Source organism: Ammodytes marinus, assembly GCF_949987685.1.
Source record: "Ammodytes marinus genome assembly, chromosome: 7".
NCBI classification, from domain to species: Eukaryota; Metazoa; Chordata; class Actinopteri; order Uranoscopiformes; family Ammodytidae; genus Ammodytes; species Ammodytes marinus.
Genome location: NC_137211.1, coordinates 6166398 through 6185095, shown reverse-complemented (window position 1 = coordinate 6185095; position 18698 = coordinate 6166398). Strand labels below are relative to the sequence as shown.

The following is an 18698-nucleotide window of genomic DNA, read 5'->3' as shown; positions in this document are numbered from 1 at the left end:
AACTGGCAAAGTTTTAAAAACGTTACCCTATTCACCTGCATTGTCTCGCCTTAAACGTAAAACTGCTTAGCGTTGCAAAGTCCTAAAGGTTATCTGTGAACATTTTGTAAGCTTCCCTTTAAGTTCTAACCAAACCCACAAGCTGTATTTCTTCATATAAAGCCAAGGAAAAAAACACTGATCAGAGACATACAAGCGGGTTAAAAAAAAATAGGCGGTGAGAGAAGCTGGATTGGCAGTGTGATAGTAAGACATAACTTATGTGCTGGTATCTGAGAGCAAAGCGCAGAAGCATTTGGGGAGTTAGGAATGCAAGCGTATTATGCTAATGCACGATGAGAAAAATGCAGCAAAACAGGGACGCATGCACCACTGCAAGCAAGCTGGAGCGGGGGATTCAAGTTTAGAGGTTTGTGGGGGGTGGGAGAGGGGACTACAGGAGCCAGAGCTGGTAGGGGTAGTAGCAGGGGGGGTGATGGGTAAATGGAATGCGCTGCCTAGGATCACGAACCTGGCACGTGTGGCACGTAGAGGCCCAGGACGGCATTGCCCTCGTCCATGGCAAACATGTTGGAGCCCGTGCAGACGTAGACTCCCGCGTCCTCCGACTGCACGTTCTGAATGGTCAGGATGCCGTTGAAGTCCATGGCCCGGTTGGGCAGCTTGCCGTTACCCAATCGGGTCCAGACCAGGGTGTAGGCTGGGGACTGTGGAAGGGGGGAGGGGGGAGGGGGGAGGGGAGAGAGCAGATAAACACACACATAAATCACAAGAAGCATGTGATATCATATCCTTGTTGTGTTTTCTTAGCTTACAGCATCATGGCAACACAAGCAACAATACCAACATGTATTTTCCATTAGACATAATTCTCTATGGAATTCCCCTTAAATTAGATAATAGTAAGAGAACATTTCTTAATTGAAATATTCAAGCAATAATAAGCTTGCATTTGGGGACATTCACTTTCATGCTCAGAATAAGATTAGAAGATCAATTCCACTCTCCAGTACGTTTGCCAAATATGAAACTAGCAAAGCGGCATAAAGACTTCCCCCTGTTTCCACCCTTAATGCTAGCTAAGCTAGTCAGCAGCTGGCTCAAGCTTCAAATCTAAAAAATAAAGATATGAAAGTGGTATATTCTCCTCTGACTCTAGGCACATTTCCCAAAATGTCAAAGTATTATATTTAAATGAACAAGCATTAGTCAGTGTTACCTTGCTCTTTGCAGTACAGATGAAGCTGACAGTAGAGCCCACCCTGATAGTCTGGGCTTTGGGCTCCTCCACCGTCACCTCAATGGGTTTGGTTACGACACCTGGTGAATTGCAGGGAGACAGTTACAATATACTGATTATTAAAAAGCCCAGTTAGAATTGTGCACATTACAAAATTAAAGCAAACTGTTCATCACGAAAAAAATCTAAAATTCTATTCAGTTTTTATGGTTTCATAACACCAGTAGAGCTTGTTTGTACTTTCAGTTACTTTTAATGAAGGTACACACATATACATGGAATATAAATGTAGAGCTGTTTAACTGTAGCAACTCTGCGTATATTTAAAAATGAAACTCCAGATCAAAACCAAGCCTGCTCAACCTCAGATGAAAGCAATTACGAAAGTCAGTGTCGGCAAATAACTTTTTCAAAGACACTATAAAAGCTTAAATAACCAAATTAATACTAAGGGACAGGTCTGATTCATCAGACTTTTTCCTTCTTTTTACAGCTCAGTTGTGAATATTTTATTCCAGCACCTTCAGAAATACCAAGTACCTCAAGTCCAAATAGCAAGAATGCTCCACACACCAGTAAAACTAAACTGAAGAATGAGTTCTTACATAATCATTGGGTAAACAAAAACACATGTGTTGCACCATGGATGGTTTCTTTCTAGTGTGCTGTAATCAGCTGAATGAGGGAAAATGATATGTTCTTTATATGGCAGTGAGACAATACACACTTGTGACAACAATCTCAGCACGGCTCCTGTTGCTGCTGCGCTGGTCTCGGCAGGTACACACGTAGACGCCGGCATCAGTTGGCTGGACGTTAGGGAAGTACAGCTCTGCTCCTGCACACACACACACACACACACACACACACACACACACACACACACACACACACACACACACACACACACACACACACACACACACACACACACACACACACACACACACACTTTTAGTACTTTATTTGCGCCCACAATTAATAATAATATACATAAGGACACAAATGTCATAGATGCAAAGTTTTCTCCGACACAACTCTGAAACGTGGCCAATGCCAGTCAAACAGCTGATATTATGGGTACACACAACACCTTCTCCTCCAAATATGGCGACTGCCAATGATGGAGGACACTGAGCACACACACACACACACACACACACACACACACACACACACACACACACACACACACACACACACACACACACACACACACACACACACACACACACACACACACACACACACACACACACACACACACACACAAGGTGTCATATTATCACATGACATGTCATCCTTCATGTACAGTATATCAACAATATGCAATCTGTGTATTCGGTTAAGTTAAAGCTGCACTGTGCAGTTTCAAGGGAGGGAGATTTGTTTACATTTTAAGAGCCGTCAGTTAGTTTACAAAACATATTTTCTTTCCATTTAATTCTTAGCATTTAGGAAAGTTTGTTTGTTTGTTTATTCAGTCAGAGAATGTAAATTAGAAAATGTTCACTTCTCTGGCACGGCCAAAGTTACATAGTGCACCTTTAAATCTGAACTAAAAAAATACATATCAAAACAGTAGAAAAGGTCCATAAAACATACTTTAGTAGCATTTTTTGGTGGGATCTACCCGATTTGATCATATCAATCCATCCCACACTGGTTGTGGTCATGTGTGCTATAGAGTGTTCCATTAAATACAGTCATTGGCCGTACCTTGTCTGCGCCTGTCAACGCTGCCGGAAATGTGTCGCCCGTCCTCCCGTGACCAGTGGAAATAGTGTGGAGGAGAGCCGGTCACCTGACAGCGCAGAGTGACAGGGCCACCCGGGGATGCCAGCACCTTCTCTGGATAGACCTTCACCACCAGGGAGGCTGCAGCTGCATAAAGGGCACGAGTCACAACAAACAACAACATCAGGACTGCTCTTGTCTCGACCTGTCAATGTCCCTGTGTTCTTTTCTTGTGTTTTCTTTTGTCTCCTGTTTTATTTTGGTAAGCAGTGTTTGCGTGTGGACTAAAGGCCAAATCGCACAGAAAAAAGATACGCTTACGAAAATACCCGTGTACGTGTGGACTCCACACACGAGACTATTTGTGTCCTTGTCATTACTGTGTCTGTGTCCGACTGTCGGCCTTGTTACCCTGTTTTGTTTTTGCAACAGTCAGATTGGTATTTCATCAAGTGAGCTCAGGCACTAAGCTAGACAAATATAATTATAGGGAAAATATGTGTATTCACTTTCTCACCTAAAGTTAGATTAGGAGTTTGATTACACCCATATGTGGAGGAACAGCTCACATGGATACATCCAAAAGTTACTAGCAATCAATACCAGATTACCACTACCTCTACAAGGTGACTTACGGTATCCACACATTATATTTTGTTTGTTAACCCACATAAATACCAAAGTGTAATAGTACAAGTTGTGGTTTTTGGAGGGGTTATTCCATGGATTATTTATAGGCTTGGTGCAGTGACGTAATGCAGTTTCTGCTGATATTTCTACTGTAGTGAAATTTAGCCTTACCATCGTATGGATGACACTTCTCCCTCTGCTGTGGGTTACCAACATATCCAGGAGCACAACTGATGGAGGTATAAAAAAACAGACACAGAAACAAGACTTTGAAACACAGTAAAGTCAATGACAATGTTTTATGCACATCCAGTTTTGATTTTAATTCTTGTACCAATTAGTAGTCAGGGCAATTTATTAAAAACGATCTCCCGGAAATAAATGAAGTAGCTGTTTCATCCGACACCAAAAGAGCAAGTTAAGTTCTCTTACCGCTCACAGTACTGTCCAGTGTAGCCGGGCTGACAGGCTGTGCACTGGTAGCCTCCATTGCCAAGGCTCTCACAGGTGGGGGAGAACCTGTTACAAGAGGTACACACACAGACAATTAGCTAAGCGGCAAAGCAGAGATGAGGTTTAACATCAACCCAGGCTACAGCGTTTTTACTAAAACTGGGCAACAAGATCTTGATTTAGGAAAAAAGTGAGGACACAAAATCAAGTTGATTTCAGTGGGAAAGTGAATATGCAATATATCATGTTTGCAGGAAACAGGTTAATATTGCAACTGAAATAAACAGTCCAATTTGCTGTGAACAAGAGCAAGTGAGCCGGCCACAGAGTTGTCTTGAGCTATATATAGAGGGGGGTATGTGAGGTCTTGGTGTCCGTGCCAGTACTCACTGGTTGTCTGGGTCAGTGTGAGGGCAGGCGCAGGGCTGGCAGTCCTCCGGAGTGCCAACAGTGGGGTCACCGAAGAAGCCGGGAGCACACTGCTCACACAGCTCACCCTGGGTGTTATGCAGGCAGCTCTGGAAGGAGAAATGAATGCTCCTGTTTAGACATCTTAAATATTTTTGTATGTCTGATTACTGTTATTTATTTAGTCCTTTCTGTTGTCTGGAAATGTTAAACAGTTGCCTCTGCCTGTCTTGACCAGTTCTCCTTTGAGAAATACATTCTTAATCTCAAAAGGACTTAACCTGGTTAATTAATGGTTAAATAAAACAAATAAAAAGCATCTACCCATCTCATCAAGGCATTAAAGTCTAGCGAAAAACAACACCAATGTCAGTCTAATAAAATGCTTTATACCGTGCAGATGCCAGTCTCAGGGTGGCAGGAGTCAGAGTGGCCGTTGCATTCACAGAGCTCACAGTGGCCCAGGTATAAGCCTCCTCCAGTGCGTGTGTATCCAGGTCCACAGTCCTTAACACATGAGACATTATGTGATTTAGACAATGATACAACAATCGATATTTTAAAGTGGCTACTTGTGGCCTTTGGACAAAAGTGGTAGTGTTTTTACGACGCCAGCTGTTGTTCCTGGGTGAGTGTACCCGGACAAAGGCATTAAGAAAAACTATAGAAAACAGCGTTCTTTGCACTGATGGTCTCGTTTGCTGCAACATGCAATTCATGATCATCAGAGGAAAAAATTTGACTGTTTCAGAAATATTTTAAATTTCCTCATAGCTACTTTAAACGAAGCACACACAGTCAATAAAACTCAAATCACCTGGCAGGAGAGTCCCTGGTACCCGGGTGGGCAGCGGCACTGCTCCACCTCTAAGGCCTGGGCCAAGCCGCTGTAGTTGGGCACGGCCACTTCCATGTTGACGTCAAAGATGCTGGAGGATCTCATCTCAGTGGAGTAGGAGGCTCGGATCAGGATGTCATCCAGATCAGCCAGAACCATCATCAGGTGCTCTCGGGTGGCCGGCATGCCGTCAGGGCGACGCCAGTTTTCCTGCAAAAAAAATTTAAAGAATTGTTTTCTTGTGCAAAAAGAAGTGTTTTTAATTAGATTATATATTTTTATATATATTGTGTGCTTTATTTTTCATTTTCTTTTCTTTTCTGGTATTTCATCCATGTTTTTATGTTAATTCGCTTTATATTTCAATGTAAAGCACTCTTGTTGCAATGCCTGCATGTCATTTCTTTATTGTAGCACTGAAGCAATGGTGGTATACAAATAAAGTTAATGTTTATATTCTTATTAGAAATAAATGTGTGACTTTATTTTTGATAAATAATAATTCATAATGTAATCATTCCTTTAATATTTCCTGCAAGAAGATACAACTTTTCCTTGCGTTTCTGGAGGAACGTAAGAAACCAGCGGCTGGATTCAGTCACGGGTCATTTCAAACAGACTTTCTGTTGACTGTATTAACAAGGTTATTATGATCCACTCACCTCTCTAAAGACAACCTCAAACTGGTGTGTCTCTCTGCCTCCCTGCTGCCTCCTCTGCCACGTCTGACGGGCCACCAGAGTGATGTCGTTACCCTGCAGGAACAAAGATGACAGGTGAGTCAATGCTACACATGCATAAAACCATGGAAGATGATAGTGAATGAGCATTAGGGAATACTCACAATAATCTGGACGTCACCATCGTCGAGCAGTGTTCCTCTTGGTCCGGCCACGTAGGAGATGCTATATTTGAGCTTACCGCCGTATGACCCAACCTAAAACAAGGTTACCAGGGGATAGGCTTTAGGTCATTTACAATGCTGAAAAATCGATGCCAGATGGCTCCTTGGGGCGGTGCAAAGTGTGCCTTTACAAGAATGTGAGGGAGCAAACTTTATGAAAGGAAACACACAGTAGTAGGGGATATTTGTGGTGTCTGTTTCTTGTTGTAAGCAACAGATGGATTGTGTGTGGTGGATTATGTGCATTAAAACTTACATTTGTCATGGTAACGTGGCACAAGACAGGTAGAACAACTAGAACAATGTACTCAAGGGTCAAGAGGACACTTTGAGAATGGTTAATCATGGACATGTGAGGGGATGATGGGATGAAGGGCAGTAGGGAGGCTGGCTGGTGGATACTAAAGGTGTTGTATTATTTTTGTGACCACAAAGGTCAGTGGGGGACGCCAGCCCGATGTTTACACAGTTACCTTATCCCCTGTGAACTGATCTGGGAGCTGCCAGTAGAGCAAGTCATCCTGCTGCAAGCTGAAACCTTTGTAGACCAGAGCGTACTGAGAGGCAGAGGAGGAAGGAGAAAGCATGAGAAAAAATAAGCCCGAGATGGAGAGAGAGAGAGAGAGAGAGAGAGAGAGAGAGAGAGAGAGCGAGAGCGAGAGAGGCAGAATTCACAAGCAGACAAGAGAAGCAGTACAAGCAGTACAAGCATGCGGAAGAGTAACGCCCGACAGGAATTTTGGGACAAACGTGTGACACACTACTCTTTCAATTACATGTTTTCTACTGCGAGCGTTATTGAAGGCTCCCGCTGATGGTTGGATAATAGCATCCATTTAAGTCACACTGTGCGTTTACTGACAGCTAAAAAACATCAACTTCCACTGTCTGTAATGGGGGAAAAATGAAAGCCTTATAAGCGCCTCAGTAAGAGGCTGTGTTAAAGCAGACAACAGCATAATGACAGAGCGTGGTAGAAACAATGTCACTCTCAAGTGGACAATTACAGTGACAGCACTGAGTGGGTGCTATTTGCTTAACAATGGTAAATACCACCCAGTCAAGCAGTGGAACTGTGTGAATTATCTTCTCTTTGTTAACTAAATATTGTCCGCATTACTTCACTATAGAACACTAATCTGTTGTTAGGTGCTCTTATGAGTTTCTGAACTAAACATTAACTGCCCTGGACAAACAAACTGAGGACGGCTGGTTGTTAATTAACTTTATAAAGCTTTACTATCAAAGACAAAGGCCAGACATGAAGTTCACACAGTCGGTCATGCCACTGTCTACCTTGCTGCGGCCGCCAGAAGAGCTAGTCTTGCTCACTGTGTTCTTGCTCTGTTGATCCACATCACGGCCACATCCCAAAGAGAAATACAACAAGTCACCAATATGACAAATAAACAAACACAAAAAGTCTTGTAAACCTTAAAGCCTCTGGAAACCTGCTCTAAAATAGTAAAAAAAAAATCAATATTTAATATCAAAGTTAGGTGTCTCAATAAGCGTTTACAAAGATCTGATTGAAAATAAATGTTCATAAATATAATAAAACTGAGTAAAAAAAAAACTGATGTATTACTGTCTAGGCCATTTGACAGGTCTGTGTGGGCATGGCAACATTCATTGAATTTATAGAATGTTCGGGCAGAGAACTGCTGTGACTGGTTCAAAATATGTATTGTGTAATAAGAAGGAATTTCTGGAAGGTAAATCAAACTTCAGATGCTTACTTTCATGCAATTAAATTACATTATTAGAAGGATTATTTTTTTTTTAACAGGGGCTTTAATGCAAAACCTCTGACAAAGTGTACCTGCAGATGCGGAGCTTGGCCTGGGGAATAGACTTGGGGCCTGGTCGGCCTAACTGAAGAGGACACAGCGGACGGACGAGCAGGGGGGCTCAGGTTACGCAAAGACCAGCGAGAGGATGAGGAAGAGGAGGAAGAGGAAGAGGAGGAGGAGGATGAGGAGGTAGGGACTCGAGAAGAGGAAGAGGAAGAAAGGGATTTGGAGGGAAAGAATGGAGGGGGACCGGCTCGTCCATTGGAGAAGTTACCAAAAAGCGCCCAGATCTCATCGTCCAGCTTTTTGACATCTGCCTGTGGAGGCTGAAGAAGTGGGGTACCGGAGATACAGAAGATACTTAACCATGGGAACAGTCAAATAGATGGAGACTGGGGTTTTAAAATGTTCATATCGTTGTTGTGAGGAGGTAATCATGCCGAGTCATGCTTTTTAGTCAACGATGCTTGGATGTGCTTTTTCGCAAAACAAGGCTCTGGCTCACTCCAAACGGTCGGGTAAGTACAGGTAAAACACAAAAGTACAACAACGTCTTGTACTGTAGAAAACATTTTCCTGTGACTTTGAATACCAACTCCGACCTCTTCAAGACCCACACTCGTGCAAATGTTCACACACAGTCTGAAAACATGCTCCTACTGTACACTGTGACCCTTCATCAAATCAAGGGGATTCTTCATGCTGCCATAGCTATATACCGTCAGTGAGTGTATTTATTTCCATTAACGTCCTAAAATTCGGAGTGTGTTAGCTTTATCCCTATAAGAAATACTGTGCGTCAACTATTTTCATTAGACGTGCGAGTGCTACGTTTGCAGTTCATACCAAATACCTGGCTAGCTCTTTTGGACCTGTGGCTGTCTTTATGTTCAGAGGCCATTAAGTTCCAGATGGAAGCATCCTTCCTTAGCCGCTCCTCTGGCAAGTTCGAGTCACTCTATTGATGTGGATAAAAGCAGGCCTCTTTGATCACTTTCCTTATCACTGAGCTGACGGTATTTGGGGAGTGTTATGGTAGATGTTCTTCGAGCAAAGTTAAACTGTATGAAGCTCTTAAATGGACCGTTAATGATCAATCCATTTACATGGATCCTGTGATGTGGAGCAGAAGGCGGTTTCTGTGTGCAATATGGTATGTAAGAGGTCAAATCTAGGTGCCTGGTGGTCACCTTCAGCCACATACACATACAATGCTGTAATACACCATGCTTGCAAAACACATTTCAGTAGACATCAAGAAAACTATTAAAACCATTAAAAATTATGTGTATCCATAATGCAAGACAAAGCACCACATAAAAAGTACAATGTGTGACATGATACACAATGCCACATCAACAGTTGCTCAAACATGCCACACAGCACTGCACTTAAAAACAAAACCTTCAGTCACAACACGACAGCCCATAACTGGCATTACTGTACCTGCTCTGCTCGTTTCATGCGAGAAAACAAAGAATCTTTCTACAGAGAGTTCAGGGGCACAAACACAAGACAAATGGAGACCCATGTTATGTATGTGAACATTGGGGCCATTCAATCTGTGCACATCATTTTACCCTCTGTGGTTCACAACCCGTTTAAACTTAACTTGAATATTATTTTTTTTAAATATCTGATGATACGATAAAGATATCATGAAAATAAAATCACAATAAATTACCGCATCATTTTTATTGGCACAGCCCTACTTAAGACACAGATTTAATGAGATGAAATTAAACATAGCAGTCTGAAGAACACAAAAGAAGTCGGAAGGCGAAATCGGCTTGAAAAAAAGAGGTTTGAAAAAGGAAGGCAAAGCAGCTAAATTGAGGCAGAAATATATAATAGGCGACGGCGTGGTCTACAAGTTTCTGATGAGTGTTTGGTCAACCCCATCTATACAATGTAAAGGGGGCCATGGTTTTGCTCTGGCTGATGTAGCCGCTGCATGTGCTCTTTGCTACTGACCTTGTCTCCCTGGTAGACCTCGGGAAGCTGCCAGTAATGAGGCTCCTGTCCCAGGTAGTCAAAGTTGCTGTAGGACAGCTGAGTGCCTTCAGTGGAGATCTCCACCGTGAAGCCAGTGGCGATGCGGTTGGTGCGTTGACGGTTCACCAGAGCGAATCCCTGGAAGTTCCCTGGAGAAAAGACTGTGGACACCTGAAAAAACACACATTAAACATGGCAATTAATCTCCAGTAGAAGATATAGTAGAAAAAACTTGCAAAAGCAGGTGCGTGTGATTCTTGTGTTGCAAGTCATTTAAGAAGTCAGCACCGGTGCAAAAGAGGGGTTTACGTTTCAATATGTCTTAATACTACTATCAGTTGATTGACTTGTCTGTTATTGTTTTGCTCCCAAACCATAATTTTTTGATATGCCCGTGTAAGGCTTACCCTAAATGTGAAGTCTATTTGTGACCTTGTACACTTCACATTTCAAACCCTGTTAGGTCAGGCGAAATGCTGAAAGTCAAAGAGTTTTTCCCTGCAGCTATTCACTTAACAGGACAGCGTGGGTGCACAGAAATAATTGCCTACATGGGGAGATCAGTCAGTCATTCTCTGACCAAACACCACTTATGAATGTAATCTCACTGGCTTGGAACCACTTAAGAGGGTGAATTTAGACCACACACATATTTTTATCTCTAAGGTACATGTTTAAAGGTCACCTATTATGCAAAAAGCACTGTCTCAGTTTTCAACATTAATATGTGTCGCAGGTGTGTTCACAGACTACAGACCTTTTCTCAACTTCCAACTTTCTAAAAAACCTGTATTCCAGAACTTTAGTGGATGTTATGACATCATAACAGGAAAAGCCACGCCCCCCCATACCAACTTAACCCAACATCCCCAGTTATCCCCTGAATCTAACCAGCAGTCCACCATATTGAGCTCACGGGTGGTGCTTGTGTCCATTCATGGGTCTTGCCAATTAGAGCAGACTGGGCTTTTTGAAGGCGGGGCTTAAAGAGATAGGTGCTAAAACAGAGCATTTCAGACAGAGGCTGAAAAGAAGAGATTCAGCTATGGCATGTGAGAAATATAACGTTTTTTTTTGGACAGTACATTGTGTAAACAGTTTCTAGGAGAAGCCCAAATTTTGAATCTGAAAATGAGCATAATATGTTACATTTAAATCCCTTTCTAATATGATTTCTGCTACTGCGTTTAGCTTTTTTAACTTACATTTGGTTTGGGTGGACAGAGGTTTTAAATGTTCTGTCACTGTGTCTTGTAGCATTCAAAGGCCTTACCATGTCTCTGAAGTAGTTAGAGCTGGAGCACTGCTGAGTGACGCCCATACAGAAACAGGATAGGCAGCCATCTTTGTTTTCCTGACCAAGATGGAAGTGTCCGGGCTTACAGTTGGCGCAAGACGGGCCTTCAACGTTCATCTGAAAACACAATTCGGGAAATGACATACAAGGCAGTCCATTGTAGTCTGCCTTAGAAGGGGGAAGGAGGATACAAAAGGAAACAACGACTAGAAAATAATTGGAAAAAGTGTCTTTGGTTGGTTACCTTGCAGCGGCACACACCACCATTGCAGTTTTCCATTCCTCTTTGGTCACAGTTATAACAGTTAACTCCATTGCCGCCAACAGTACATGTCTGTCCAAGCTGCGGGTTGCCAGTGTATCCTTGGGCACATCTGAAATAATAAAATAAAACAATGGGTTTAAGTCACTATTTTCCAGCAAAGGGGATATACATTTGAACCCAAAGCCCAATGAGGCAGGAAACTGGAAAGTCTGCATGATAAGATATATTAGATGTATCATGCCTAGGAGTCTTCCTGGCCCAAGCCAGACCTTCACGACAGACAAAGGGCTGAGTCATTCAGACAAGGTGCAAACAAGTAACATTCATACAAAAGCAATAGTCTAATATTAAAAAGTATCTAAAAACCACAGACACCCTGCTGATACATTGAATACAAACAGTTTTCCCAGAAAACAAAGATAGTCAAAATTATGAAATATTGCTTGCATTGGAGATGGATGAAGCATAGCCGCTGCAAAAAAGAATACAATTCAACATGTCTCAGATGTTGATTCCATCTCTCATATGAGTGTGGTACAGCTGAAATTCAAGAACACCTCTGCACCGGAACAGAAACATGAACATTTAGAGAATCACAAAAAAAGAACCGTTTCAGGAAAAAAAGAGGCAAGGATAGTTGATATAATAAGTTGCAGAAGAAGACAGCAAGCTGCTACAGAGGGAATATATTTCAAATGTTGCTACAAAAGCAAAGCAATTCACCTTCAATCCAAGCAAACATCGCCGCTGCCACCAGAGCAAAGGCTAGTCTAACCACAGATCTAACCTGAGGACAGCTGCTTTCAGTCTTACCTCACCTATCCTCTGGTAGGTCCGCAGGTCAACAGCAAACAAGAGGACTTCCCTGCTAAAAACTTGCTTTGGGGAATCGTATTCAAACCAGCTCCTAATATGTACAGTATTTTCTAAGATGTAGTTAACTCAGTCCTTCCAGTCAGTGTTGTTTTATAGATTTAAAAATTTGCATTAATTAGAATAGAAAATACATCAAAATAAATATACGTAGTCATGTGAAAAAGCTATAAAAAAGGTCCAAAATTAAAGGCTATTAAGAAAAGACAAACAGCTCTTGATAAAAAAAACACAACATGACTCACATTAGATTAATACTGAACTGAACAAATCAAACAATTACACAAGAACATTAGAAACGTGTATTTTTCATAAGAATGACATAGAAATTATCTTGAAAACTGGGAGATTCCTCACATCTCTACGTATGCTGACGATGTGATAGTTGTTCAGTGATACAACAAACCTTGGTGCTGCTAATTGAAATATTGGGGGAAATGCTTTGGTATGGACAACTTCTGGCTAGATTGACATGAAACTAACTAAAGATATCCATGGTCTGGAAAAGATGAATCCAGTTTTTTTTAAAAAGGTATTTGCCATATTAGTTTAGCGTGTTAACATACTAACTTTAGCTAATTAGGTGCTAGGTGAAACATCCGGCAACATTCTTTTGATTCACCTGCTTAGGACCATAATGAATATGACAACTTTCATGGCAATGCCACAGTCTGAACAAAGGTGTTGGAACAACAGATAAAATACTGCCATTACAAAAGACGTATGCTGTTTTTCTCTTCCAACATTCATATTTATAAAATATGCATATGTTCTTTAACCTATTAACTTTTCTTTTTAAGGCAATCAAATCAAAATAGAACATGATAAGGCTTGGGGATTCAAAACATTCAGGTTTCAGCACCGGCATGAACTGCAAACAACCTGTCTTAAAATCAGAGAGTAAATAAAAATGGTCAAAAAAAAGGGGTGGGGATGATGCTTTTTAAACTTGAGGTAGTCCGCTTATAACACAATGGACAAATGTATATGTACATAAGGAGGTTCTAATGCTAAGCTATCTCTTCATAGAGGGATTTTGTGCAATAATAAAATACAACTTAATAGCCAATTGTATCAAAATCACAATAACACATTAAAGATCTGGAAAGTACACAGAGTCATAAAATCAATCCCTTCATAAAGTTCCATTGACGTAATAGCAGTAACAGACAGTATAAATATCAGGATCCAAGCCTACAGATATAAACAATGAAAATAAAAAAAATATAATAATAAAACGTAACAGTTTATTCCCAGTCGTCAGGGATGATTTTAATAGGAATGGCCAGCCTTCCCAAGACAACGTGAAGAGAACCGTCTTGACTATTTTTCTGCTTTGGAGACTTGTAACCCCCATTTAAGAGTTTCAGTAGGTCCAAAACACCAGAATTACCAGAGTTTTTCCTCTTTTTCTGCTTTGGTTTTTTAGTCGACTTGGTTTTAGTGGGAGCTGATTTCCCTTTGGATGTTGTGTAAGACTTCTTTGCACGTGTAATCTTGGTGGGCTTTGTGGTGGTAGAGGTGTTCTTTGCAGAATTCTTAGTTTTGTGAGAGACCACCTTGTATGAGTTGCGCTCAGTATTTTTCTCCTTTTGGTTCGAGTTAGCCTTCTGCGGCGTTGACGATTTCTTCGTATTGCCTTGTGACGACTTTCCACCCTCCTCAACCTTCTTTGGAACCGGTGCGTCTGATCTAAACGCCTTGTTACGTCCGCTGTTTTTGATAGGTAATGCAGATTCCTTCTTATTGGCGCGGTCAGGCTTTGATTTGTGAGACGGAGGCTCCAGTTGAAATTTCGTGATTGCTGTGTGCTCTTTTTTAACTTGCTTTGCTTTGGTTTTGCTCGGCTGTGAAACAGGTTTAGCCGTCACAACGGACCGCCGACCTCCTGGCCTTTTTGTCTCTGGCTTCGCCGTAGTTTGTGATTTAGCTTTTAAAGAAGCCCTAGGTTTACTCAGCGTGCTCTTCAACTTGATGGTTGACTTTGTTGAGGATTGTCTTTTGGGTGACCTAGTGACTGGCTTTAATTGTGTGGTCTTTTTCACTGGTGCGACAGTTGATGCTTTGTGGTTTCTCCCTTGTTTGTTCGGGGGAAGTCCTGGGGTGGGTATGCTTTTGGGCACCATCGCTCTACTTTTAAATGGCGTTTCAGTAGCTATAAGTCTGACTGTGGGCTGAGGTGTTGAGTATAAAGGGAGTGGTAGGACTGTAGTGAGCATAGGTGCAGCCCTCTTTTCTTGAGGTGAACGGGAAGTGTGTCGTGTGCGTTTGATCTTGTTCATCTCCTGAGCCAAAGCAGTGAAGCCGTCTATCAGGATCTCCAGCCGTCCTTCCAATCTGCTCAGACGGTCCTCCATGTCCGTGTAGCTTTTCTCCATCTCTGTAACCTTTATGACCTTCTCCACATTTGGCCTGATAGCGATGAGCTCCTTTAGCTGGGAGTTGAGTTGACTCTGCTGGTCCTCCATACCGCGAAGGCTCTGCTTCATATCGAGCGTGTTTTTCTCTAGCATGCTCAGTCGCTGGTTAAACGTGTTCAGGTGAATTCGGAGGAGGCGCTGGAAGCTGGTGTGTCTGCTCTCTGGGCTGGGTGTGAAGCGTGGCGGGAGCCTGGGTATTGATCTGTTGGGGGCGACTGAGACAATGGCCACCCCAGATAAGGTAGTGGAGCGGGTAGTGCGGTGGTGGACCGTGATGGAAGCCTTTTCAGGGATAACGATTGTTTCTAGAGTTGGCCATTGGTCGTCGGCGCTATGGTCATCGTCATCATCTCCACTGCCATACACCACTATCTCTTTCTCCAGGCTGAAATTGAATACTGCTTCGGCTCCACACGCCAAGGGTAGAAGGCTGTCTATGAAGAGGTCCCCACAACTGTCTGCAGATGGCATCTCTTCTCTTAATGTCAAAACAGCAGAATCAGGTATGATGCAGCAGGCAGATACGTTCAAATAATAAATGGTTTATTTACAAGTTGCCTCTTACATCCCAAGTCACCTCATCATCTTTGCCTTTCGGAGCGGCAAAGATTTTTCAGCCAGAAGGGAGTCCTCATAAATGCTACATTTATGTCGTAGTAACCCCAAAAAATACATTTGGTCTACTACAGACAGACACACACATAAACAACCAACACCTTAAACATTTTGCAACCAGCAAAAGCGCAAAGCTGAAGCAGAAAGCAACCTCTGAGAAGTATTTTTGGAGGTAAAGGAAGGGAAAGAAGAAAGCAAAATATCTAAAGACAGCTTAACTTAAGGTTTCCTCAGGACACAGAAACACTGTCATTTCTCTTTTGGCAAAATATATTTTCCAAAAAAAAAACTACAATCTGAGTAATAACATTCTCTTTACCACCAAAGGCCCCAATAGCATAACAAAGATACAATTGTCTACCACAGCAGAAATAACCATAAATTTTTGTAAATGAATAAATCCTAGAAAACAATATCCAAAAGCAGATCTGGAAAAGCAAAGACAAAATACAAAACTTCCCAGGTTCATCAGAATGGGTGGCACCGATTTTGCATCCCCCATCCCTCAAATGACACCACTCAATCACAACTGGTGAGGCAAAAACAAGAGGGATGCGAACCACACACATGCTTATAGCCCTTTTTACTGTGAATGAAAACACTTTGTGCCATTGCCAGATTCCTGCTAACCTTGCTGCCCGCCCACCCGGATATCCCACACACACACACTGAGCAGTGTCCAGAGGGCCGTAAGAGGAAGACAGAGTGGAAAAGGAAACAGAGGAAAGATAAGGAGAATGGGGAGGGGGGCGTACCTTTCACAGCGTCTGCCAGTGTATCCAGGGGGACAGCTGTCACAGGTCGGCTGACCGTCGGAATCCAGATGACAAGTCGGGGAGAATCTGTGTAAAAACAGGGTCACACACTAACCATGAGAATGACGTTTGTGGCAGTAATCATATACATATTTAGAGTATATAATGTGGGGTGTGTGCACTTTTTATTGATATGGCTGTTGTTTTTATGTAAAGCACTTTTCTGTGATCTCTTTGTGTATGAAAAGTGCAATATAAACAGAGTTTGATTTAGCTTCTACACAACATTAACAATGATGTGAATGAATCTGAATTAACTCAAGTTGAAAAGACTTAAAGACATGTACTTACTGGTTGTGGGAGGCCGTTCCAGGACAGGGGCAGGCTTGGCAGGCCTGAGGGCCGCCCGTTGCAGGGTTTCCATAATAGCCAGTCTGACAGCGCTCACACCTTGGCCCGGCAGTGTTGTGGAGACATTGCTTTTGGTCAGGAAAAAATAAAAAGGTGAGATCCATGGAACAGTTGTATAATGCAGTATGTACGTGCGAGCGACAGTGTGTTTCCACATGTCGGGATTTGCCAAGAAACCATTAGCGCATTCCACTGCAGAGATCAAAGCAGGTTACAAAAGAAAGAAGAGTGGCAACAAAAAAGAAAACCTACCAGACACCTGCCTGTCTCCGTATCACAGCCAGTGGCGTGACCGTTGCAGTCACACCTCTCACATGTGCCCAGGTAAAGGCCGGAGCCGGTCCGAGTGTAGCCTTCTTCACACTCCTGCAACGACATGGAAAAAACACCTCGGGTAAGAGACGAGTGAAGACAAAGAGGAATATGTCTTTGTTCCACTGCAGCGGGGAGACAGACAGCAATTAAGGACTGTGATGGAAAAAGAGATTTTGCTTAGCTGTTCTTAACAAGCTTAGGCATATCTGTGTCTTCACTTTTCAAACTAAAACTAAGTTTAACAAAGTAATCTATGTCTATATCTTTCTCCCTCGGAAATAGTAGTGTGACAACAATGACAATGACAACAAAAAATCTTAATCTAAAGATTTTCTTGCTTTTTTCTGACCTTGAACCAAATCAGTCTTTATCGGCAAATTTTTTATTTTTTTTATATGTCATGGATGGAGACGGGGTTAATTGTGCTCCTTCCATACTTAGGAAATGTGATGATGAATAAGTCGTCTCTATGACAACTGAGCAGACTTAAGCTGCCGATGAAGACTGCTCCAAAAAAGCTAGTAAGGGCAGATTTCCTTTCACATTTTTGCGTACCCCAGGCAAAATTAAATATTTAGTACAACAGATATAAACGTACATTTTAATAAATAGAATAAATATAGATCTCATGATAATATGGGTCATAGAAAACAAAGTTTAAAGGCAGTGCGGAATCATATATCATCATTAAGTGGACCTTTAATTACGATTTTCTTTCCTAAAATCAAACTAAACAAAAAAAAAATTAAATGCATACCTGGCAAGAGGGCCCTCTGTATCCCTGAGGGCAGGCGCACTCTTCCACCTCCAGAGCACGTTCTTTACCGGTGGGTTGAGGAACAGCAATGTCCATCTTGATGTCTGAGATACTATTTAAAACACACACAGAAATCACACAATTATCCACACAACCTTTTTGGATTCATTTAAATGTTTGTGAATGAGTTTTAGTAGTAGTGACAGAATAGCACCGTACCTGCTCTCTGCAATGTTGTCTGCGTATGTTGCCCTGATCATGAAGACAGTAACGTCAGACAAGGCCATCAGCAGGTGCTCGCGAGTGCAAGGCTGCCCATCTGCGCGACGCCATGACGACTATAAGAGGGATTGGAGAATGTAGAAAAGACAAAAGTTAGTCTGGTAACATTGTGTGAAGGGTTCAGATTTAGGCAAAGTATGCTCCCCCCATAAACAATGAAACACGCCTCTCTGAAGGTCACGGTGACTGTTTGTGGGACCCGTGAGACAGGCTTGTTCCTGGGGTAGTGTTCCAGGAAGATGCCATTGCCCTGGAGAACCACGTCCGGCTGGCCGTCGATCACCAGCGAGCGCGGCAGCCCTTCGAAGCGCACGGTGTAGCTCAGCTCCCCGCCATAAGCTGTCACCTGGTGGCAATATGGCGGAAAGAGAAAAAATTCATCTCAACAAAGCTGGATAGTGGAAAGGTATTTCATCCTTATGATACTGGGAATGTGTGTGTGTGTGTGTACTGTGTGTGTGTGTGTGTGTATGTGTATGTGTGTGTGTGTGTTGGGGGGGGGGAGTCACAAGACAACCATGCTGGGCTGAACTGTGAATCCAAGCCAAAGGGTCAAGTCATGTCAAGTTTATTTATATAGCCCATTTAAAGCTGCATGACCGATGTGCTGTACAATTTAAAAAGGGTAAAACAACAGACACAAAGACGTCATAAAATCACAGGGAAAAGGTAACATTAAAAGAAAACTTTTAAGATATCATTAAAATAAT

The 18698-nt window shown here is 42.3% G+C and overlaps 1 protein-coding gene across 1 annotated transcript in view; it reads right to left on the bottom strand.

The window, feature by feature from the left end:
• Positions 1 to 18698, bottom strand: part of hspg2 (heparan sulfate proteoglycan 2) — a 98704-nt gene that overhangs the window by 29450 nt on the left and 50556 nt on the right. The window contains exons 25-44 of the mRNA XM_080030923.1: positions 18155 to 18334; positions 17926 to 18044; positions 17707 to 17818; positions 16887 to 17000; positions 16575 to 16702; positions 16224 to 16310; positions 11540 to 11669; positions 11272 to 11412; positions 9978 to 10169; positions 6151 to 6243; positions 5969 to 6061; positions 5286 to 5516; positions 4862 to 4975; positions 4451 to 4578; positions 4040 to 4126; positions 3779 to 3837; positions 2960 to 3124; positions 1968 to 2078; positions 1220 to 1320; positions 512 to 707 (exon numbers count right to left, since the gene is read on the bottom strand). Of these exons, the coding sequence (XP_079887049.1) occupies positions 512 to 707; positions 1220 to 1320; positions 1968 to 2078; positions 2960 to 3124; positions 3779 to 3837; positions 4040 to 4126; positions 4451 to 4578; positions 4862 to 4975; positions 5286 to 5516; positions 5969 to 6061; positions 6151 to 6243; positions 9978 to 10169; positions 11272 to 11412; positions 11540 to 11669; positions 16224 to 16310; positions 16575 to 16702; positions 16887 to 17000; positions 17707 to 17818; positions 17926 to 18044; positions 18155 to 18334 (2581 nt within the window). The remainder of the gene's footprint in view (positions 1 to 511; positions 708 to 1219; positions 1321 to 1967; positions 2079 to 2959; positions 3125 to 3778; positions 3838 to 4039; positions 4127 to 4450; positions 4579 to 4861; positions 4976 to 5285; positions 5517 to 5968; positions 6062 to 6150; positions 6244 to 9977; positions 10170 to 11271; positions 11413 to 11539; positions 11670 to 16223; positions 16311 to 16574; positions 16703 to 16886; positions 17001 to 17706; positions 17819 to 17925; positions 18045 to 18154; positions 18335 to 18698) is intronic.